At 46.0% G+C, this 25,442-nt stretch overlaps 1 protein-coding gene across 1 annotated transcript in view; it reads right to left on the bottom strand.

Annotated features, from left to right (window-relative positions):
* The window catches only part of FHOD1 (formin homology 2 domain containing 1), a 586,414-nt gene that overhangs the window by 198,816 nt on the left and 362,156 nt on the right, over positions 1-25,442 (bottom strand). The window contains exon 10 of the mRNA XM_030203753.1: positions 8,538-8,902. Coding sequence (XP_030059613.1) covers positions 8,538-8,902 — 365 coding nt within the window. The remainder of the gene's footprint in view (positions 1-8,537; positions 8,903-25,442) is intronic.

A 25,442-nucleotide genomic window follows, 5' to 3' on the forward strand; every position in this document is an offset into this window, starting at 1 on the left:
AAAAACCAAACTGATATGTTTTGCCAGCACTCCTAACGATATGCCTACTAACCTAACAATATCCAACGGATTAAACCTACAGGTAGCCAAAGAATCAAAGGTCCTAGGAATCACCCTAGACTCTTCTCTAAACTTGGAGGATCATGTAGGTCAACTCTTGAAAAAGTCCTTCCTGCAACTGAGCCAACTTCAGCTGTTAAGATCATTCTTCAACGAATCTCACTTCACACTAATGGTACAGATGCTATTCATCTCCAACTTAGACTATTGCAACTCCCTATACACTGGCAAACAGCTCGCCAAATTACAGATCATACAGAATGCAGCAGTAAGATTAATTTTCCGCTTAAGGAAATTTGAAAGTCTCTGACCACCAGAGAAATCTGCACTGGTTGAGGTATCAGAGCCTGCATTACCTTCAAATCTATCTGCTTAGTTTTCCAAACTCTACATGGGAACTCCCCAGAGCTCCTAAACCAAATCTTCTCAGGCTGTTATTATAACTCAACCAGAGTGCAAGACAGTTTACTCCTGAAATTTCCTGTATTAAAAGGGGCAAGACTCAAGCACCAGTTCAATGCCATGTGCACTCATCTGCCATTACAGACTGGAACTCCCTACCAACCATCATTATAACTAAATCAAACTACATGAAGCTCCAAAGGAAACTGAAGACTTAACTTTTTGACAAATTTTAAATGTTCCCTTCCACAGAAGTGGGGTAACTCTGTGCCATCGTGTGAAAGAAACATTCGTCCCATTTACTGCATAGGATCTCTCTATTCTCCCCATGTCCTTCTGCCTCTGAGCACTCTAGGATGTAAACCGCCTCAAACATCCAACTGGGATGCGCGCAGTATATAAGCCACTGATTAGATTCTCCAAACTGAACAGTCCCAGCCTCCCTAACTTTCCTCAAATGAGTCATTCCACCCCCTTAAATCTGCCCCTCTCTGCGTTGTTAGAAAGTCAGTGCATGTATTTTACTCACTTTCAATTTACACACAACAATTATGTCACCGCCACATGCCTGAAGCAATGTTTCATTTATAGGAAACCTGTTGCTTTAAGAGGAGCTCCACATACCCAGTCTAGCAGCAGTATCCTGTAAAGTTTGTAGTCACTTTGATAATAGTTCAGAGCAGCTAATCTTAATGAGACAATATTACTGCCTCTCGCACTGAGGATATGTCTCCAAGTGCTGCCCGGGAGGGAAAGGTTAGGACAGCTGTTGTAGTTGGTGATTCTATCATTAGGCATATAGATAGCTGGGTGGCTGGTGGACGTGAGGATCGCCTGGTGACTTGCCTGCCTGGTGCGAAGGTAGCGGACCTCACGCGTCACCTAGATAGGATTTTAGATAGTGCTGGGGAGGAGTCCGCTGTCTTGGTACATGTGGGTACCAATGACATAGGAAAATGTGGGAGAGAGGTTCTGGAAGCCAAATTTAGGCTCTTAGGTAGAAAGCTCAAATCCAGATCCTCTAGGGTAGCATTTTCTGAAATGCTACCTGTTCCACGTGCAGGGCCCAAGAGACAGGCAGAGCTCCAGAGTCTCAATGCGTGGATGAGACGATGGTGCAGGGAGGAGGGTTTTAGATTTGTTAGGAACTGGGCAACATTCTGGGGAAGGGGGAGCCTATTCCGAAAGGATGGGCTCCACCTTAACCAGGGTGGGACCAGGCTGCTGGCGTTGGCATTTAAAAAAGAGATAGAGCAGCTTTTAAACTAGAAATGGGGGGAAGGCCGACAGTCGCTCAAAAGCGCATGGTTCGGGAAAAGGTATCTTGCAAAGATACCTCACAAACAGGGAAGATAGGGTTTCTGGATAGTGAGGTTGCACAACAGACCGTGGTAGGCCAGGTGCCCTTAAATACAACTAAAGATCAGACAAAAGATGTCAAATCAATAGTGTCAGGTACTAAGCATCATGCAAATAAGAACAACAAACATACTCTGAAATGTCTATATGCAAATGCTAGGAGTCTAAGAAATAAGATGGGAGAGTTGGAATATATTGCACTAAATGAAAAATTGGATATAATAGGCATTACTGAGACCTGGTGGAAGGAGGATAACCAGTGGGACACTGTCATACCGGGGTACAAAGTATATCGTAATGATAGGGTGGACCGGACTAGTGGAGGGGTAGCATTGTATATTAACGAGAGCCTTGACTCAGATAGATTACAAATTCAGCAGGACACAAATCACACCTTTGAATCACTGTGGGTTGAAATTCCATGTATAAAAGGGAAAAAAATGGTGATAGGAGTGTACTACCGTCCGCCTCGCCAGGATGAGCAGGTAGACACAGAAATGATAAAAGAAATCAGAGACGCGAACAAAATGGGCAATGTGATAATAATGGGTGACTTCAATTATCCAAATATAGACTGGGTAAATGTAACATCGGGACACGCTACAGAGATACAATTCCTTGATGAAATCAAGGACAGCTTTATGGAGCAACTGGTGCAGGAGCCAACGAGAGAAGGAAAAATTCTAGACTTGGTCCTTAGTGGAGCGCATGATCTGGTGAGGGACGTTATGGTACTGGGGCCGCTTGATAACAGTGACCATAATATGATCAGTTTTGACATCGACCTTGAAGTAACTGTACACAGAAAGTCAAATACGTTAGCGTTTAACTTTAAAAAAGGAGACTATGATAAAATGAGAAGAACGGTAAAAAAAAAAACTTAGGGTGGGCAACTGAGAGAGTAAAAACTGTACAACAGGCGTGGACGCTGTTCAAAAATACCATCCTGGAGGCCCAGGCCATACATATTCCGCGAATTAGAAAAGAAAGACGGAAGTCCAAAAGACACCCGGCCTGGTTGAAAAGTGAGGTGAAGGAAGCTATTAGGGCTAAAAGAAACGCCTTCAGAAAATGGAAGAAGGAACCGTCTGAAAATAACAAGAAACAGCATAAGGAGTGTCAGAGCAAATGCAAGGCGCAGATTAAGAAGGCCAAGAGGGAGTATGAAAAAAAGATAGCATTAGAGGCAAAAAAACATAGTAAAAATTTTTTTCGGTATATTAAAAGCAGGAAGCCGGCAAAAGAATCGGTTGGGCCGCTGGATGACCGAGGGGTAAAAGGGGCGATCAAGGAAGACAAAGACGTAGCGGAGAGACTGAATGAATTCTTTGCTTCGGTCTTCACCGAGGAAGATTTGGGTGGGATACCGGTGTCGGAAATGGTATTTCAAGCGGACGAGTCGGAGAAACTTACTGACTTCACGGTAAACCTGGAGGACGTAATGGGGCAGTTCGGCAAACTGAAGAGTAGCAAATCTCCTGGACCGGATGGTATTCATCCTAGAGTACTGATAGAACTGAAAAACGAGCTTGCGGAGCTACTGCTAGTGATATGCAACTTATCCTTAAAATCGAGCGTGGTACCGGAAGATTGGAAGGTGGCCAATGTAACGCCCATTTTTAAAAAAGGCTCCAGGGGAGATCCGGGAAATTATAGACCGGTGAGTCTGACGTCGGTGCCGGGGAAAATGGTAGAGGCTATTATTAAAAACAAAATTACAGAGCACATCCGAGGACATGGATTACTGAGACCGAGTCAGCATGGCTTTTGTGTGGGGAAATCTTGCCTGACCAATTTACTTCATTCTTTGAAGGAGTGAACAAACATGTGGACAAAGGGGAGTCGGTTGATATTGTGTATCTGGATTTTCAAAAGGCGTTTGACAAGGTACCTCATGAAAGGCTACAGAGGAAATTGGAGGGTCATGGGATAGGAGGAAATGTCCTATTGTGGATTAAAAACTGGTTGAAGGATAGGAAACAGAGAGTGGGGTTAAATGGGCAGTATTCACAATGGAGAAGGGTAGTTAGTGGGGTTCCTCAGGGGTCCGTGCTAGGACCGCTGCTTTTTAATATATTATAAATGATTTAGAGATGGGAGTAACTAGCGAGGTAATTAAATTTGCTGATGACACAAAGTTATTCAAAGTCGTTAAATCGCGACAGGATTGTGAAAAATTACAAGAGGACCTTACGAGACTGGGAGACTGGGCAGCTAAATGGCAGATGATGTTTAATGTGAGCAAGTGCAAGGTGATGCATGTGGGAAAAAAGAACCCGAATTATAGCTACGTCATGCAAGGTTCCACGTTAGGAGTTACGGACCAAGAAAGGGATCTGGGTGTCGTCGTCGATAACACACTGAAACCTTCTGCTCAGTGTGCTGCTGCGGCTAAGAAAGCGAATAGAATGTTGGGTATTATTAGGAAAGGTATGGAAAACAGGTGTGAGGATGTTATAATGCCGTTGTATCGCTCCATGGTGCGACCGCACCTTGAGTATTGTGTTCAATTCTGGTCGCCGCATCTCAAGAAAGATATAGTAGAATTGGAAAAGGTGCAGCGAAGGGCGACTAAAATGATATCGGGGATGGGACGACTTCCCTATGAAGAAAGACTAAGGAGGCTAGGGCTATACAGCTTGGAGAAGAGACGGCTGAGGGGAGACATGATAGAGGTATATAAAATAATGAGTGGAGTGGAACAGGTGGATGTGAAGCGTCTGTTCACGCTTTCCAAAAATACTAGGACTAGGGGGCATGCGATGAAACTACAGTATAGTAAATTTAAAACAAATCGGAGAAAATTTTTCTTCACCCAACGTGTAATTAAACTCTGGAATTCGTTGCCGGAGAAAGTGGTGAAGGCGGTTAACTTAGCAGAGTTTAAAAAGGGGTTGGACGGATTCCTAAAGGACAAGTCCATAAACCGCTACTAAACGGACTTGGAAAAATCCAAAATTCCAGGAATAACATGTATAGAATGTATGTTTGGGAAGCTTGCCAGGTGCCCTTGGCCTGGATTGGCCGCTGTCGTGGACAGGATGCTGGGCTCGATGGACCCTTGGTCTTTTCCCAGTATGGCATTACTTATGTACTTATGCCTGAGTAAGAATCAAATGAAAATTTCTCGATATATCACAATTGTCTCAGTTTATAAAATATCTTCTTAGTCAACATGCTAATTTGATTCTCCAGTGTCAGGTTAGAGTCCAAAATAATGTCTCGGGCCTTCACAGTTTTATTCTCTAGTACCATAATTCGAAGGCATCAATGTTCTTCCTGATTTGCTTTTTCACTATCTAACACTTAGTGCACACTTTATAGAATTATCCTTCACATGCATATTTTTTACAAAATACCTGCCCAGGTAGAAGTCCATTTCTGGAGGTAAAGTACTATTTTATCCATGCAAATGGCTTTACAAGTTCTTCTATAATTTTACTACCTGTACATGGATCAATTTGAAAAGCAATTTGTGTACACTTCTCAATATTTTCATGGGGTTATTAGGTGGCTTAGGTATATTGATGACATGCTACTTATATGGGGTGGTACTGATGAACATCTTCAACATTTTATACAATATCTCAATTCCGTCAGTATACATATTAAATTTGTCCATCATGTTGGTCAATATCAGGTAAATTTTTTAGATGTTAATATAACATGGATAATTGATGTATTCAGTACCAAGTTGTTCCGCAAAGAGACGGATCGCAACACAGTGTTGCACTACTGCAGCCACCATACCAATTTGTTGAAAAACAGCATTCCGGCCAGCCAGCTACTTCGCATTCGTCGATTGTGTAGCTCCAAAGATGAATACTATGTGCAAGCTATGATAACCAGATTCCAACAGAGGGGTTATCCGTTTACTATATTAAAGAGGGCTGCTAAACGAGCCTTTAATTTCCATTGTGGTTGGCAACAAGGTGAAAGAGATAACAAGAACATTGATCAACCTCTTACCTGTGTGTTACCCTATACACGATCATCTCACAATATTATACAGATATTACAGCGGCATTGGCCGATACTTACCATACACGACACATTTAAACTTACACCCCGTTTTGCCTTTACGCGTGGTATCAATCTAGGTGAACAGTTGGCCAGTAGGTCCAGTGTACGTAATGAATTGGCCAGTGAGTCTGGCCATCATAGATGCAATCACTGCGTTTACTGTCAATATTTGTTAGAAGTTTACGAAGTTTCTATTCCTCTTACAGATAAGAAGTACCGTTTAAAAACACACACTGATTGTGATACCATGGGTTGTGTATATGGGATGATATGCCCGTGTGGACTGTGGTATATTGGGTTAACTACACATAAAACTAAATGTCGGATAGCCCAACATTTAAGTAATATTCGTACAGAACGCACAGAAGCCCCCCTTGTTTCCCACTGGCTTGCAGCTGTTCAATCAGTACAAGATCTGAGATTTGTTGTATTAAATCAAGTACAGTTAGAAAGAGGCGGTAACCTTCCTTTGATATTATTAAGGAAGGAACAACGGTTGATTTTTCTATGGAAAACAGTCACCCCAGCTGGGCTTAATAAAGAGATCGATTGGCTGAGCATCTAGGAGGTATTTAAACCTCTGAGCCGCCTGACCAGTTAGTGCACATGTGTGTGCGTCCTTTTTGACGGTTCCACCGGCTGCTTGCTGGTGTGAGTTCCTGACTACTGTTAGTAGTTAGTAAATAATTTTAAAGGCATGTTTGGTTATAGTTTGTTTAGTATGTAAATTTAGGATAGATATGTTGGTTATTTATACACTGTGTCTCTATGTAGAGTGAAAGACCCTTGAAGACGCTTCAGTTAGCGAAACATGATCATGTCGGGTTCTTCCAAGACAACATGAACAGTTGATTCAAGTTGAACCTATACTGGAGACTACAATTTAAGAAGAGTGCTTTCAAGCTTATTTGGCACTACTATAAAAGTTTGCAGCCATCCCATTGACTGATCTTGGCCGGCTCCGTGATTGCCCTTTATTAGAGACTGATGATTTTGCGGCATTGGGTAAAGACTGATGAGTGGTTGAGTACCGGACACTTTGACATTTTGAATGATTAAGACCACTGAATCGAATTTAAGTGACTATGCAGTGGCAAGCTCATAACATATTTGACACGCTGAGCAGAAGGCTTTACACAGTATGAAGAAAGTGCTGTACAAGTTTATATAGTAGTTTCTATACAGTGTTTATATATATTGTTTATGTGGAGTTATTTCATGTAGTGTATATGAGGGATGAATGTGAGTGTGAGTATGCGGTAGGATGATAGAGTGTATTGTAATATGATTATTCAAGATAGTTAATAAAGATTTAATATGTTTGATAATATTTTAACGGTTGTTTAATAATTCACACTATAATTTTACTAGGTATAATCAATGCTTGCACTGGGGCTAGCACAATTTAACCTGTGCACCAGTGACTTAGAGAAGGGTATGGCAAGCTAAGCAGGAAAGTCTTCAGAAGGTACCATAATGGAAAAAAAAAGGCACATACCCTAGGAAAATGCTTCTATTCAATAAGACCTTAAACAAATTAAGCCGGCTAAAAAATGATAGGAAAGACTCAATGTTGGAGAAGCATGGAGCAATGCAGCTGGAAATAACTTTGAAATAGATTATACTCTGACTGGAAGATCACTTTTGGAAAGTTCATAGTATGTCTGAAGGTTATAATTCCTACTTTTGGACTGGATCAGGATAAATTATGAATGCTCCAATGCAGCTCTGGCTGCCTTATTGGGCAGACTGGATGGACCATGCAGGTCTTTATCTGCCATCATGTACTATGTTACTATGGGCTCCTTTTACTAAGCTGCAGTAAGCTCAGGGTCTAGCAGCCAAAAATTTGGAACTCCGTTCTACACAATGCTGTCGAGTGTAGAATAGAGTTCCAAATTTTTGGCCGCTAGACCCTGAAACAGCTAGACGAAATACTGGCTACTGTTGGTCTCGGTCCATTTTTTTTGGAGAAAGAAATGACTACACAGTTAAGTAGATCATAAAGATTTAAGATTTGTTTAATGTATCACTGAAGATAATTTCGCAGAGGCTGTTATTTTTTATATGCTGTCACTCTGTAAGGAGGTTTTTTTTGCCAATGATGAAGCAGTCCTGCTCCTGTTGCTTTTTTTTTTTTTTTTAGCCGGGAGTTTCTTGAGGCTTTTTCCTCCTTACTTGCCAACACTGCTCATAATCTATTCTACAAGAGAATCCTTTTGTTTCCGTTTGTACTTATGATATATTTGTTGGGTTCTCGCCCTCATTTTTTTGTATAGCATTATCACATGGCCATTAATTTGGAAAATTGGCTATTTTCTAGGCAACTTTTTACCATAGCTTTGTAAAAGGACCCCTAACTAATTAAAACTATCAGATAAATAATTCAGTTTATTCCAGGAGTGATATGGCCATTACCACCAGACTTCAGAAGGATTATGTGCTTAGCTTCAAAGAATGCAAATATTTTTTTGTTTTTAAATATCATGAAACTGGAAAGCCAACAGGATCTTAGAATGTATCTGAAAGGTATTTGAATTTGGAACTTGGAAAACAACAGTTGAAAATGTGGTCTGTAGAGAGTCAGTATGCTACTATAAACAGAATGGTCAAATCAGCAACAAATTGTTGGTGATGAGTAAAAGCATCCTTCCAATTATCTACATTTTATTTATAGACTATTTGGTACTTACTCTCCTAGCGCTTCTTCCCTTTCTGTTTCTGAAGCAAGCACAGTGCTGCTACTGCCACCCTGATCATCAGTGGATGAAAAGGCTTGAGAAGTAGCATGGGATGGAAAGTGAGATTCTATATTCTGACCCAATCTGGATCGTGGATCTTCAGACTCTATCTGCAGATCTGGTTGACTGGAGTTATCCTGTGCAAAAGTGTCCAATACTGAAAGAGGTGTGCCACTGCTCATCATGATTTCAGCAGCATTTCCAAATGATCGCCTTGTTCGTCTACACTCTTGCATAGCAGGTGACAATTTTCTTCTGTCTTTTTGAGTACCTGATACAGTTTCATCCTGTTCTTCATCTTCATACTTTAAAGCACTCTGTGAAGAGAAAAAGATTTTAATGCTATATCCTGAGAAAATTCACTCCCATCACCAGCCAAAATCTTATTTCTTCACTGAACAATTACTGCTCCTTTTGTATTACCAAACATTACCACGCTGCAGAAAAAGGGGGCCTGTGCTGGTGTCGGCACGTGGTTTTCACTCGCAACAAGCCCCCTTTTACCACAGCTGGTAAAAGGGAAGTCTTTCTTTCCTGTAGAAAATGGCCATGTGGTAAGTAAAGCACTTGCCCATGCAGCCATTTAAGGGGGGGGCCCTTTCTGCCACCCACTGAGGTGTGGGTAAGGGCTCCCATGCTAACCTGGCAGTAACTGGGCAGCACGCGGCACTGCCTGATTACTGCTGGGTAGCACCAGATATGATGGGCGCTAGGGGTGGGAAGTACTGCCGAACTGCTGCGGTAGCCCGGTGATACTTCCTGTTTAGCGAGCAGTAAGCCCGCGTTGGGCTTACCGCCGCTTAGTATAAGAGGCCCATAGCTAACATATAAATTATTAACTCATTTATTTATTTATTGGTATTTATTTACTGCCTTCATAAACAGAGCCACTCAAAGATGATTAATAAATCCCAATAAATACATAAATAAACAAGTTGATTGTATTATCAAATGTAGCTTTAACATATAAACTAAGGGAGCAGTGATTGTTCAGTGAAGAAACAAGATTTTTGCTGGTGATAGGAGTAGAATACAAAGGAATGGAGGAGTAGTGGTTACAGCAAAAAGCTACAAGCCAAGACAGCCAAGGTTCAAATCCTACTGATGCTCGTTGTGCCCTTGGGCAAATCACTTAACCCTCCATTGCCTCAGGTACAAACTTAAAAGCATGAGCCCTCTGGGGACAAGGAAATACCTACTGTACCTGAATGTAACTTACCTTGGCCTACTACTGAATAGGCCTGAGCTAAAGTGAGATATGATAGCATTTTGTATAACAAAAAATAGAAACAGCAAATAAACAACCAGGTTTACCAAAGGCTAGCACTATTCCAGTATCTTTGCAATATAAAGGAACTGCTTTTGCAATGAAGCAAATTCAAGGACCCTTTACTACGCCACACTCAAAAGTGGCAGGCACTATTTGTAGCATGTGGGTTTTCCATGCACTGTAGCCACTTTGAGTGTGGCAGTAAAATGGTCACACTTGCTTAATTTCCTGTAATGGCCAAGTGCTAATTTCCCAATTTGCATGTGGCCATTACCGTTGGAGCCCTTACCACCACCTATTTACTAGGTGGTATTGGTCCGGCACTCCACCTGCGCGTCAACCTATCCGCACTACCTGAGTAGCGCTGGCCAAACCTACTCTCCACCCATAGCCACACCTCCCGAGCCAAAAAATAAAAACTGTTTTTCAGCACAGGATTAGCACATGCTCATCGGCACACTACCATGGGACGCGCCTCAGTTCATCCTGCAGACGTGCTTTTTGGCCTGTGGTAGGCACATACTAGTGACTACTGCAGCTTAGTAAAAGAGTCCCTCAGTCTGTAATGTCTAAAAGCCCATTTGTGTGAAACTTATAGCAAATGTAAATGCATCAGGGAAGAGATTTCTCCTAACTACATATCAGGACAGCTTACCAATAAAAACTATAAAAGATAATCTGTATTACCAGGCTACATTTCTGCCATCATTATTCTCACTTTCATAAAGAAAATATCATTAAAAAGTCCAGAAGATTAAGAAATTTTACCTTTAGCCTTAAATGTTAAGAAAAAAAAACTCCAGGAACTGTTGCTGCATCCTATGCTACCTTTGTAGTTGTTAAGTACGTCTAGTAGTGCTATAGAAATGATTAGTAGTAGTAAAGGAACTTCTCACAGAGCAACTCTGCATTGTGTAAATGCCACAAAACAACTTGCATGAATCAGATTCAGTAAAATGGGCTTAAATGTGCAATTTGTTAAATTTTGCAATTATTGCAGTTTCATTTGCTTGCCAAAGTCTAGGCTGTATATTGTTGTACTTGTTGTAGATAGGACAACAAAATGCAAACAGAGCCCACAGGCTGAGTACATAGCTAGCTAATAAACATAACGATTTATATAGCATTTCTCATTGAAATACAATCTCCAAAGCTTTTTACAGGTAAGCTGTTCCGTTGTTCTATTTAAAACAAATATATTGAAGGACAATTTTCAGTAAAACATCTTGGGAACTGGAAGCATCTAATTGTAACATTTCAAGTTATTTCTGTGTTCAGCAGCACTAGCTATACAAGTTATACATATATAAATATACATTTATGTCAAGATATACATGTAAGACCCCAAATATTGGCACCATACAGATTGGTTCAGATGTAGCCTCATCTCTGAACGCCCTTCGTTTGCCCCATCTTCTCTCTCTTTATAGCCATAAAGTAGGAAAGGGATAGAAAATAAGACAAAAAATACTATAATGCCTCTGTTTTGTTCCATGATTTGATCACATCTTGAGTATTATGTGCAACTCTAGTCGCCATATCTTAAAAAAGATATTAGTATAATTAGAAAAGGTTTAAAGAAGGGTGACCACAATGATAAAGGGGATAGAACTCTTCTCATCTGATGAAAGGCTTAAGAGGTGAGGACTCTCTAGTTTGGAAGACAGATGGCAGAGGGAGGGGTATGATAGAGGTCTACAAAATACTGAGTGTTATAGAATGGGTAAACGTAAATCAATTTTTTACTCTTTGAAAAAGTACAAAGTCTAGGGGACACTTGATGAAATTACATGGAAATACTTTAAAAACAAAATATTTTTTCACTCCATGAATAGTTACACTCTGGAACTCTGCCAGAGGATGTGATACCAGCAGTTAATTTTTCTGGGTTTAAAAAAGGTTCTTGGAGGAAAAGTGCATAGTCTGCTATTCAGACAGATATGGAGAAGCTACTGTTTGCCCTGGGATTGGTAGCACGGAATGTTGCTACTATTTCGGGTTTCTGCTAGGTGCTTGTGAAGCAGGATACTAGGGTTGATGGACCAATGGTCTGACCCAGTATGGCTATTATGTTGTTCTTATGAGCGAACAGTTACGCATCGATTCCACGTGTGTCATTAGAATGACATGAGTATATTTGAACATATATGCATATATGCCACAATTCCACCTAAGCACAATTATGTAAATACTAGCCGTTAAGCCCGTTAAAACGGGCGCGTATTGGAATGTTTTTTTTTCCCAAGGCCCCCCTCCCGTTGCAGCTGCAAGGCCCCCTGCCATCCTCCTTCCCTGCCAGCTCCAAGGCCCCCTCTGTCCCTCCCTCCCAGCTCCAAGGCTCCAGTCCTCCCCCCTTCCCAGCTGCAAGGCCCCAGGCCCTCCCGCCCAGCTCCCAAGGCCCCCTTCCCTCCCTTCCAGTTCCAAGGCCCCCTGCTCTCCCTCACAACTGTAAGGGCCCCATTCCCTCACAACTGTAAGGGCCCCCCTGCCCTCCCTCCCAGTTCCAAGGCCCCCCGCCCCCCCGTGCCTTCTTCCCAGCCAGCTGGAAGGCCCCCTTCAGTCCAGCCCTCCCAGCTCCAAGGCCCCCCCTCCTTCTGAGACCTCCCATGTCCCCTCCCCCCCCAAGGTAGCCGCTACCGCCCCCCCACCCCGGAGTCGCCCCCGCCCCCCTTCACCCGGCCCGGGCCTTCTCTTCGTTATTCAACTTACAGCAGCGCCAAAACAGCAGCTCCCGTTGGCCTTCCTTCACTGCCTGTGCCTCGCCCTTGTGTGACGTCACGTCGGCGAGGGCGGGGCACAGGCAGGGAAGGAAGGCCGACGGGAGCTGAAGCTGAGCTGCTTGCTGCTGTTTCGGCGCTGCTGTAAGTTGAATAATGAAGAGAGGGCCCGGGCCGGGTGAAGGGGGGGGTGGTGGCGACTCCGGGGGGGGGGGGGGGCGGTAGCGGCTACCTTGTGGGGGGGGAGCGGTAGCGACGTCAGCGGTTCCCTCCCTCCCCTTCCGTGCAGTTTCCCTCTCTGTCCCGCCCCCCTCCCCCGTCATCACGTCTTGATGCGGGGGCGGGACAGAGAGGGAAGTCTCTACTGCGCATTTGCAGGTGAGTCGGTCACTTGCCATTTATAGGTTTGATGCACACACCTTACACAGGGTACACATGGACAGAGTCCGAGTGAGACTCATACTTATGCTCGAAATTTATAGAACACTACTTTGCGTATACCGCTGGCACTTACGTGCACACACTTACACTAGCTCTATGACTAGTGTAAGTGCTTGTGCCTAAATTCTAGGTACATATTTTAACAAACAATTAAAATAAATCATCATCGAAACCAATACTTACATAATATACAAAAATATAATAAAATAGACAGATATACAAATGTTGTATTTTGAGTATTATATATGCCAGTTGTCACTTGAAAAGATTTTTACAGTCTTTTAATGTAAATTTGTATCTTTTTATTTTGTATTCAATTTGATATTTATTTTCATTTTTAGAATGGTTTGCACTGTTCTATTTGATGTAATACACATTGTTTATTTTATGACTGTATATCAGGTACAGTATTTATTTGTACATACCAGTGACTTTCCATAACCTTTGTTTTAAAATTGGTGTTTATTTATCCAGGCTCATTTTGGCCACTAAAATGTTAACCGGCTATGCCAATATTAAGCACTAATCAGTTAACATTTTAGCAGTCAAAGCCTGCTACTTAAGCGGCTTATTTTGACTGCTCAATATAGCTGATTTGGCACTGAATATCTGTGCATAACCGGCTATGTTGCGGCTAGCCGCTAACAGGGATATTCAGCATGAGATACCTAATCATCTCCCACTGAATATCTGCGGTTAGGCGCTTAAACACTAATTTAACTGGCCAGGATATCGGGGGGAGTAACTTTAATAGGGAACTCACATGGTGCCTTCATCTAGGAACCAAAAACCAAGGAGAAAACAATCCACAAAATACTGAATTACAAACACACAATGAAGTGAGTGATGGATGGCAGAAGATCTTTAATAAATATTCATAGCAGAAAAAGACACAACACAGAATGTTTCAGCTCGTGGGCCTGCATCAGGGGTCAGATAACATCTAAAACATACAATTAAAATAAAACATGCTGTCTGCTGCTGGCTGAACATCAGGCCCACTGTCCCTGGTACACAGATTGCACTGGTATATTCCAAGCTCCAAAACCACCCCTTTGAGTGAGCAGTCAATGGAGTCATCTCAAAGAGTAACAGAGACCCCTAGTGAGCGAAAGGATGAGTGGAGGAGAGTGTCCCAGTGAGAAGATGAGAGCAGATGCTCTCCTTCCTATAGGGAGGACACAGGACAATGCAGTATTGGTCTTTGGCAGTTTTTTTTTTTTGGGGGGGGGGGTGGGCATCTGTGGCTCTTCCTGGCTTTAGCAGCACTTCAGGTTCTAATCAGCAATGGCATCCCTACCATTAGGCCAATTCAGGCTGCATCTCCTCCCGCCCTTCCTTTCCCAACCCCCTTCCCCAAATTTACCTTTTCTTGTTTTTTTTAAGGCGGCAGTGATTCCTATAGGCTGCCTTGCCACTGGTCCCAGCCCCTTCTCTCTACTGCGGCCTGCCTCCAAAGAAACAGGAAATTATGTCAGAAAGGTGGGCAGCCCGCAGTTAAGAGAAGGGGTTGGGACCGGCTGCAGGAAAGCCTATGGGAATCGCTGCTGCTGCTGTTTGAAAAAAAAACAAAAACTAAATTCGGGGAAGAGGGTTGGGAAAGGAAGGGGGGAGATATTAGATCGTGGCCGGGAGTGGGTTGGCATTGGAAGAGAAGGGGTGGCAGCTCATGCCTTGCCTCAGGCGGCAGATTGTCTTGGGCTACCCCTGCTAATCAGTAAATATTTTCAAGGCTAAGATCAAACACAGAAACCAGTGGCATAGCTAGAAGTGAATGGGCCCCTATAACACCATCTCTCCCAAGGTACTGGGGATGTGGTGGTGGTGGGGGGGGGGGGGGGAACCCCTTTCAGACTTCCAGTAATAAAGCCTTACCAAAAACAAACACATCCTAGACCTCTATAGAGAACCTGTGACAGTAAAGCAGCACAAATATCCAGGGCTCAAACAGCAACAACCATACCTAAAAAAAAAAAAGGCAGAAACCTAGAATACCAATATACTTTCTGCTAGAAAAACAGAACAAGTCAGACTGTTATGGATCCCTATACAGAAACGAAACACTGACAGAATACCTCACATGAACTACATGCTAGCTGAAAATCACATCTTGATCATGTGCAAAACATGATAGACCCTAAATAAGTAACACACAAGGGACCACAGATCAGTAATATAACTGGAAACTTCAAGAAGTCAGACTCCATATGTACAGCAGTACTAGAGAAATAGAAACTGAGATGCAAGGTATCAGAGATGTACATTTCACAAAACCAACATATTCCAATTAATAAATTCTGAACAAAATTTTATGTATACCATTGTCTAAGCATTTTATTTTTCCTTTGGTCCAAGCATCTCTTTTCTGGTTCTCTCTTTTTCCTAGCTCTGACATTTCTTCATTCTCCATGTCCACCATCCATCTTCCCTCTGTGTCGCTTATCCATCCTGCCCAATATCTCTTCTCAGTGTCCCTATCCCTCCCCTGGGTCCAGCAACAAACCCCAGGGGTCTGGCATTTCTCACTCCCCCACCCATGATCTTGGCACCTCTCACTCACTCCCCCCCCACCCCACCCATGAGCTTGGCATCTCTCACTCCTCCTCCCCTCTCCTTTGTGGCTTTATAATCTCTCACTCCCCTCCTCCCCTCTCCTTTGTGGCTTTATAATCTCTCACTCCCTCTTCCCCTACCTCTCCAGGTCCAGAATCTCTCTATGATTTTACAAACAGAGTAGATCACCAGCAGGGACGCAAAGGCACACTGCTTGCAGCCGGCCCCCCCAGTTTTCAACATACAAAATAATATAGAAAATGACAGAATAAAGACCTGAACAGTCCATCCTGTCTGCCTAACAGTCACACTCATTATCAATTCATAATTAAACCAACAATGAATATGATATAAAATACTTGATCATAGTAATTCATTGGCATTTCTGGGATATATCCATCTTGTCATTTGCAGGACACAGACCATAAAAGTCTGCTCAGCATTGTCCTTACATTCGAGCTACTGAAGTTGCTGTTGAAGCCCTCTCTAGCCCATCCTAAACCGGATTGCCATATATGGTCTGCCCAGCACCAGCCTTAGTTCTTCACAGCCAGAGTTGCCATCTAAATGCCATCTACACACATGCAAAACATTTAAGTTTTGTTTTCTTTTATACCATCCATTTTCTAATTGGAGATTCTTTGTATTCAATCCAAGCCTTTTTGAATTCTATCACCGTTTGTGTCTCTACCACCTCGCTCAGGAGGGCATTCCAGGCATCAACCATGAAAAAGAATTTCCTGACATTACTCCTAAGTCTACCACTTTGCAATTCATGTCCTTTAGTTTTACTGTTTCACTTTCTCTGGGAAAGATGTGTTTCTATATTAATATCTTTCAAGTATTTAAATATAGGGTATGATACATACCTGTAGCAGTTGTTCTCCGAGGACAGCAGGCTGATTGTTCTCACGACTGGGTTGACGTCCGCGGCAGCCCCCACCAACCGGAAGAAGCTTCGCGGGACGGTCGGCACGCAGGCCACGCCCACCGCGCATGCGCGGCCGCCTTCCCGCCCGTGCACGACCGCTCCCGCCAGTTGAATGACAAGCAATAAAATATGAAACACACAACTCCAAAGGGGAGGAGGGAGGGTAGGTGAGAACAATCAGCCTGCTGTCCTCGGAGAACAACTGCTACAGGTATGTATCATACCCTTTCTCCGAGGACAAGCAGGCTGCTTGTTCTCACGACTGGGGTATCCCTAGCTCTCAGGCTCACTCAAAACAAGAACCCAGGTCAATTGAACCTCGCAACGGCGAGGGTACAACAGAAATTGACCTACGAAGAACAACTAACTGAGAGTGCAGCCTGACCAGAATAAATTCGGGTCCTGGAGGGTGGAGTTGGATTTACACCCCAAACAGATTCTGCAACACCGACTGCCCGAACCGACTGTCGCGTCGGGTATCCTGCTGGAGGCAGTAATGAGATGTGAATGTGTGGACAGATGACCACGTCGCAGCCTTGCAGATCTCTTCAATAGTGGCTGACTTCAAGTGGGCCACCGACGCTGCCATGGCTCTGACACTATGAGCCGTGACATGACCCTCAAGAGCCAGCCCAGCCTGGGCGTAAGTGAAGGAAATGCAATCTGCTAGCCAATTGGAGATGGTGCGTTTCCCGACAGCGACCCCTAGCCTGTTAGGGTCGAAAGAAATAAACAATTGGGCGGACTGTCTGTTGGGCTGTGTCCGCTCCAAGTAGAAGGCCAATGCTCTCGTGCAGTCCAATGTGTGCAACTGACGTTCAGCAGGGCGGGTATGCGGCCTGGGGAAGAATGTTGGCAAGACAATTGACTGGTTAAGATGGAACTCCGACACCACCTTCGGCAGGAACTTTGGGTGAGTGCGGAGCACTACTCTGTTGTGATGAAATTTAGTATATGGAGCATGAGCTACTAGGGCTTGAAGCTCACTGACCCTACGAGCTGAAGTAACTGCCACCAAGAAAATGACCTTCCAGGTCAAGTACTTCAGATGGCAGGTATTCAGTGGCTCAAAAGGAGGTTTCATCAGCTGGGTGAGGACGACGTTGAGATCCCATGACACAGTAGGAGGCTTGATAGGGGGCTTTGACAAAAGCAAGCCTCTCATGAATCGAACGACTAAAGGCTCTCCAGAGATGGCTTTACCTTCCACACGATAATGGAAAGCACTAATCGCACTAAGGTGATTCCTTACTGAGTTGGTCTTGAGGCCAGACTCTGATAAGTGCAGAAGGTATTCAAGCAGGTTCTGTGCAGGGCAAGAACGAGGTTCTAGGGCCTTGCTCTCACACCAAACGACGAACCTCCTCCACTTGAAAAAGTAACTCTTTTTAGTGGAATCCTTCCTAGAGGCAAGCAAGACCCGGGAGACACCCTCAGACAGACCCAACGCAGCGAAGTCTACGCCCTCAACATCCAGGCCGTGAGAGCCAGGGATTGAAGGTTGGGGTGCAGCAACGCTCCGTCGTTCTGCGAAATGAGAGTCGGAAAACACTCCAATCTCCACGGTTCTTCGGAGGACAACTCCAGAAGAAGAGGGAACCAGATCTGACGGGGCCAAAAGGGCGCTATCAGAATCATGGTGCCGCGGTCTTGCTTGAGCTTCAGTAAGGTCTTCCCCACCAAAGGTATGGGAGGATAAGCATACAGGAGGCCGGTCCCCCAATGAAGGAGAAAGGCATCTGACGCTAGCCTGCCGTGTGTCTGAAGTCTGGAACAGAACAGAGGCAGCTTGTGGTTGGTCTGAGAGGCGAAAAGATCCACCGAGGGGGTGCCCCACTCTCGGAAGATCTTGCGTACCACTCTGGAATGGAGCGACCACTCGTGCGGTTGCATGACTCTGCTCAGTCTGTCGGCCAGACTGTTGTTTACGCCTGCCAGGTACGTGGCTTGGAGAAGCATGCCGAACCGACACGCCCAACGCCACATACCGACGGCTTCCTGACACAGGGGGCGAGATCCGGTGCCCCCCTGCTTGTTGACGTAATACATTGCAACCTGATTGTCTGTCCGAATTTGGATAATTTGGCAGGACAGCCGATCTCTGAAAGCCTTCAGTGCGTTCCAGATCGCTCGGAGCTCCAGGAGGTTGATCTGCAGATCCTTTCCCTGGAGGGACCACAGACCCTGGGTGTGAAGCCCATCGACATGGGCTCCCCACCCCAGGCGAGATGCATCCGTCGTCAGCACTTTCGTGGGCTGCGGAATTTGGAATGGACGTCCCAGGGTCAAATTGGTCCGTATGGTCCACCAGAGCAGTGAAGTGCGGCAACTGGTGGAGAGGCGGATGACATCCTCTAGATTCCCGGTGGCTTGGAACCACTGGGAAGCTAGGGTCCATTGAGCAGATCTCATGTGAAGACGAGCCATGGGAGTCACATGAACTGTGGAGGCCATATGACCCAGAAGTCTCAACATCTGCCGAGCTGTGATCTGCTGAGACGCTCTGGTCTGCGAAGCCAGGGCCAAGAGATTGGTGGCCCTCGCTTCGGGAAGGTAGGCCTGAGCCGTCTGGGAATTCAGCAGCACTCCTATGAATTCCAGAGACTGAGTTGGCTGGAGATGGGACTTTGGGTAATTTATCACAAACCCCAGCAGCTCCAGAAGTTGAATAGTGCACTGCATGGACCGGAGGGCTCCTGCCTCCGAGGTGTTCTTGACCAGCCAATCGTCGAGATATGGGAACACGTGCACTCCCAGCTTGCGTAGGTAGGCCGCTACCACCACGAGGCACTTTGTAAACACTCGTGGGGCAGAGGCGAGCCCAAAGGGCAGCACACAATACTGAAAGTGCCGTGCGCCCAGGCGGAATCTGAGATACTGTCTGTGAGCTGGCAGTATCGGGATGTGAGTGTATGCGTCCTTTAAATCCAGGGAACATAGCCAATCGTTTTTCTGAATCATTGGCAGAAGGGTGCCCAAGGAAAGCATCCTGAACTTTTCTTTGACCAGGAATTTGTTCAGGCCTCTCAGGTCTAGGATGGGACGCATCCCCCCTGTTTTCTTTTCCACAAGGAAGTACCTGGAATAGAATCCCTGCCCTTCCTGCCCGGGTGGTACGGGCTCGACCGCATTGGCGCTGAGAAGGGCGGAGAGTTCCTCTGCAAGTACCTGCTTGTGATGGGAGCTGAAAGACTGAGCTCCCGGAGGACAATTTGGAGGCAGGGAGGCCAAATTCAGGGCGTATCCGTACCGCACTATTTGGAGAACCCACTGGTCGGAGGTTATGAGAGGCCACCTTTGGTGAAAGAATTTTAACCTCCCTCCGACCGGCAGGTCGTCCGGTACGGACACTTGTAGGGCGGCTATGTTCCCATGGATCCAGTCAAAAGCCCGTCCCCGGCTTTTGCTGTGGAGGCGCAGGGGGCTGCTTAGGCGCACGCTGTTGACGGGAACGAGCGCGCTGGGGCTGTCCCTGTGCCTGACGAGGCCTTCGGGCCGGCTGGTTGTACCTACGCTTCGCAAAAGAATAGGGTGCAGCCTGCCGAGCCCGGGAAAAACGCCCGCCCGCGGGGGCGGGTGCTGAAGGCGCCCGGTGGGAGAGCTTGTCGAGAGCGGTTTCCCGCTGATGCAGTTGGTCAACCATCTGCTCGACCTTCTCGCCAAAAATATTATCCCCCCGGCAAGGGACGTCAGCCAGTCTCTGCTGGGTGCGGTTGTCCAGGTCAGAGGCACGCAGCCATGAGAGCCTGCGCATCACTATACCTTGGGCCGCAGCACGAGATGCCACATCACAGGTGTCAAAAATCCCCCTGGACAGGAACTTTCTGCACGCCTTCAGCTGCCTGACCACCTCCTGATAAGGCCTGGACTGCTCCGGCGGGAGCTTATCGACCAGGTCCGCCAGCTGTTGCACATTGGTCCGCATGTGGATGCTCATATAGAGCAGGTAAGATTGGATGCGGGTCACGAGCATGGAGGATTGGTAGGCCTTCCTCCCAAATGAGTCCAGAGTGCGAGACTCCCGCCCCGGGGGCGCCGAGGTGGTATCCCTCGAACTCCGTGCCCTCTTGAGAGCAGAATCCACGACCGCTGAGTCATGGGACAACTGGGGCCGCATGAGCTCTGGGTCAGAGTGGATCCTGTACTGGGACTCTGCTTTCTTGGGAATGGTGGGGTTAGTTAGTGGTCGCACCCAGTTCCGAAGCAGCGTCTCCTTCAGGACATTGTGCAGCGGTACCGTGGAGGACTCTCTAGGTGGTGATGGATAGTCGAGGACCTCGAGCATCTCGGCCCTCGGCTCTTCCACAGAGACCACGGGGAAGGGAATGCTTATAGACATATCCCGCACAAAAGAGGCAAAGGAGAGACTCTCAGGAGGTGAGAGCTTCCTCTCCGGTGAAGGCGTGGGGTCCGAGGGAAGGCCCGTAGACTCCTCTGAGGAGAAATATCTAGGGTCCTCCTCTTCCCCCCACGAGTCCTCATCCTCGGTATCGGACATTAGCTCATGTAGCTGAGTCCTGTACCGGGCCCGGCTCGACGTCGAGGCACCGAGGTCTCGGTGTCGTCGAGCGGTGGACTCCCGCGCCGGCGGGGACGGAGCTCCCTCCATCGATGTCGACGGGGACTCCACCTGCGTGGCGGTCGAGACCGGCACCGCAAGCGGCGGCGGTGTCGACAGCCCCGGCGCCGGGCTAGAGCTCGCCGGCGCCACAGTCATCGGCGCCGAGGGCGCAAGCACCCCCGGCGCCGGCACAGCCTGGCGCATCAGCCCTTCCAGGATCCCCGGAAGGATGGCTCTGAGGCACTCGTCCAGGCCCGCTGCCGGGAAAGGCGGTGGGGCCGGTAAGGGTGTCGGTGCCAGAAGCTGCTGGGGGCCAGGAGACGGCACCGAGGTGCCGGAACCCTGACGCGTCGGTACCTCCACCACCGACGGAGATCTCTCCTCTCTGCGATGACGCTTCGGCGTCGACTCCTCTTCAGGGTGCACCGAGGGCTCCCGGTGACGGCGCTTCTTATCTTTTTTCCGGTGCACGTCACCGGCGCCGGAGGGCATGGAGGAGGAGGAGGTCGATCCCCCTCGGTCTCGAGGTACCGGGTCCGACAGGGTTCGGTCCCGTGGCTCACGAGCTGAGGGAGTGACCGGGGCCGACTGCCCACGCGGCCTCTCAACCCCACTCTCACCGGCGGACCGGCGGGCCGACGGGACCTGTTCTCCTGGGGTCGCTGCCATCGGTGCCGATGTCTCGGGCATCGATACCGGTACCGAAGAACCGGCCTTCGATACCGATGCCGTCGAGGTCGACGTCGAGGGGCCGGCGCAAGTTCCAAAAAGACGGTCCCGCAGAACTTGCCTCGCAACCTGAGTCCGTTTCCGGAGACCGAGACACAAAGCGCACGACTTGAGATTGTGCTCCGGCCCGAGGCACTGGAGGCACCAAGCGTGGGTGTCGGTCTGCGAGATCGGCCGGCCGCAGCGACCACACTTTTTAAATCCACTCGGGACCTTCGAGGACATCGACGGAAAAATCGCGTCGGCGAAGTCAAAGTCGGCAATGGTGGCTAAAATCACACCACGAAAAAATCAACCGACCGAGCGGCCATTAGGCCGCAATGTGGCGTCCCCGCTAGTAAGCGAGGGAAAAGGGGAGCGCGTGCTCCACACGCGCGAAAAATTTCTTTTTTTTTTTTTTTTTTTTAAACAATACAAACAAGATGAGAGGAAACCGAACGGGAATCCATGCGACGATCCGCGTAAACGCGGTCGAAAATCCGGCGGCTGAACAGAGAGAGAGGCAATTGCACAACTCTCTCAGTCGCGGAAAAAAAGTAACTGGCGGGAGCGGTCGCGCACGGGCGGGAAGGCGGCCGCGCATGCGCGGTGGGCGTGGCCTGCGTGCCGACCGTCCCGCGAAGCTTCTTCCGGTTGGTGGGGGCTGCCGCGGACGTCAACCCAGTCGTGAGAACAAGCAGCCTGCTTGTCCTCGGAGAACTGTATCATACCTCCCCTGTTCTTTCTTTCCTCTAGGATATATATATATTCAGGTCTTCCAGTCTGTTCTCATACATCTTTTGGCACAAGCCCATACCATTTTTGTCACCTTCCTCTGGACCACTTCAAGTCTTATTACATCCTTAGCAAGATACAACCTCCAAAACTGAACACAATACTCCAGGTGGGGCCTCACCAACGACTTGTACAGAGGGCATCAATACCTTCTTCCTTTTGCTGGTAATGTCTCTTGATGCAGCCTAACATCCTTCTGGCTACGGCCACCACCTTGTCACACTGTTTTGTCACCTTCACATCCTCAGATACTATGACCCTGTCTGTACATATCAGCCTCTCACCTCCTAGAACATACTATTCCCTTGGATTTCTACTCTGCACGTCTTGCACTGAATTTTAAATTGCCAAATATTAGAACATTCTTCTAAATTTTGTAGATCCTTTATTCATGTTTTCCACTCCCTCTAGAGTGTCTACTCTGTTACAAATCTTGGATCACCCGCAAAAAGGCAAACCTTATCTTTTAAACCTTTGGCAATGTCACTCACAATGTCACTCAGAATTGGCTCCCCAGCACCAATCATTGAGGCACTGCACTACACCTTCCCTTCCTCCGGCGTCTGTCAACCAGTTTCTAGTCCAGTTCACCACTTTGGGACCAGCCTGTCAAGTTTATTCAAAAGCCTCCTATGAGGAATTGTGTCAAAGACTTTACTGAAATCCAAGTAGACTACATCTAGCACACGTCCTTGATCTAATTCTCTGGTTACCCAGTCAAAGAATTCAATCAATCAGATTCATTTAGCACAAATTAAGTTTGGTAAAACCATGTTGCCTCAGACCTTGTAACCCATTGGATTCCAGGAAATTCACTATCCTTTCCTTCAGCAATGCTTTCGTTACTTTTCCAATAACAGAAGTGATGCTTACCCAACTGTAGTCTTCCCTCTTTTCTATCACCAATTTTAAGAGGAGGGACCACAACTGCTCTTCTTCAATCCCGTGGAACCTCTCCTGTCTTCCAAGGATTTATTAAACAAATCTTTAAGAGGACCTGCCAGAACCTCTGAGCTCCCTCAATATCCTGTGATGGATCCCATTCGGTCCCATGACTTTGCTCACCTTCAATTTTTCAAGTTGTTCATAAAGGCTTCCTTACAACTCTAACCAATTGGTTCTTCTGCTTGTGCTTTCACCAGACGTATATCTCTCTTGGCTTATTTCAATTTCATCCGGTATTCTTTTCTGTGTCCCTCTTCCTAAGTTTTTCTATATTTCATGAACACCAACTCTTTTGCCTTTATTTTCTCAGTCACTTGTTTCGAAAACCATATTTGTTTCCTTTTTCTCTTGTTTTTATTTACTCCCCTCACATTAGCCTTTTTTATAGCTCCTTTCAGCCTGGACCACTGTCTTTCCATTTCTTATATGCCCCACCTATCCCATCAGCTCTTTCTTCAGGTACTCTCCCATTTTACTAAAAGTCAGCATGTTTGAAATCCAGGACTTTGAACTGTGTGTGGCTGCCCTCCACTTTAGCTGTTATATCAAATCAAACTGTTTCATGATCACTACTGCCCAGGTGGGCACCCACTCGGACATTAGACACGCTTTCTCCATTTGTGAGTACCAAATCCAGTGTTGCTTCTTCCCTTGTCGGTTCTGTCACCATTTGACTGAGCACAGCACTTTGAAAAGCATCCATGATCACTCTACTTCTCTTTTCGATTCCGCAGATGGAACTTTCCAATCTGCATCTAGCAGGTTGAAATCTCCTAGCCACAGTACCTCCCCTTTCCCCACTTTTGGATATCCACAACCAGATCTTTATTAAGCTGCTCTGATTGTGTCAGAGGTCTGTAAATAACACTCATGTGAATAAAGGTTCCATCTTCTCTTTTCAAGGTGATCCATATTGCTTCTTCCTTTACCCAAACCTCCTGCATTTCAGTTGCTTTGATATTTTTTCCTCCACCCTTTCGACTATCTCTGTCCTTCCTAAATAGATATAGCCCGGTATGTCTGCTTCCCATTTATGGGAGTCATTAAACCATGTCTCCGTGATAGCAATAATATGTGCTTCTAATATCAGGGCTTGCAGATCATGAACTTTGTTGCTTAGACTGCAAGCATTTGTGGACATTCTTTTCAGTTACATTTCAGTGGCATCCTCATTTTCCGTATAATTGTTTTGTTTAGTCTCACCTTTTACTGTGTTGCTAAGATTGTTTACATTGCTTTCTTTACGATTCTCACATCTTATCTTTTGCTGGGGGTGACTATCTTAATTAACCTGCTTCCATATGCCACCCCTACCTTCTAACTTAAATGCCTAGAAACACATTGTCTGAATTTCTCATCAATGATTCTTTTTTCTGACACAGTATGATGTAGCCCATCTTGTTTTTCCAAGTACTGCCCATCCTTCTATGTATCTAAAAACCTTCTTGGTGACACCAAGCTTTGAGCCACCTATTGAAGTCCTCAGTAATTTGTAATCTTTCCTCTCCCTTTCCATAAGTAGGTAGTACTTCAGAAAAAGTTACAGTCTTTACCAAAGGTGTAAGCTCCTTGAGCAGGGACTGTCCTTCCATGTTAAATTGTACAGCGCTGCATAACCCTAGTAGCACTTTAGAAATGTTAATTAGTAGTAGTAGTAGTAGTAGGTGGTGTTAACTCCTCCCCCAGCTCCCAGAAAGCTCTCTGCACTACAAGTGGGGTATTATTAACTAGGTCATTTGTTCTCAGGTGGATACCAATATGAGGGTTAGAATCTTTAATCTGTTCTCTGATTATAGTCGGTATTTTCCTGGTAGTCTTGCTAGCTGAGAATCCTGGAAGGCATTTCACTTTGGAAAATAGTTGAAGAGACCCAACAAACTTAATGTCTCTGATAATGGAATCCCCTAGCAACAATTTTCTGGTTTGAGCTTCATCA

Source organism: Microcaecilia unicolor, chromosome 5 (genome assembly GCF_901765095.1).
Source record: "Microcaecilia unicolor chromosome 5, aMicUni1.1, whole genome shotgun sequence".
NCBI lineage: Eukaryota > Metazoa > Chordata > Amphibia > Gymnophiona > Siphonopidae > Microcaecilia > Microcaecilia unicolor.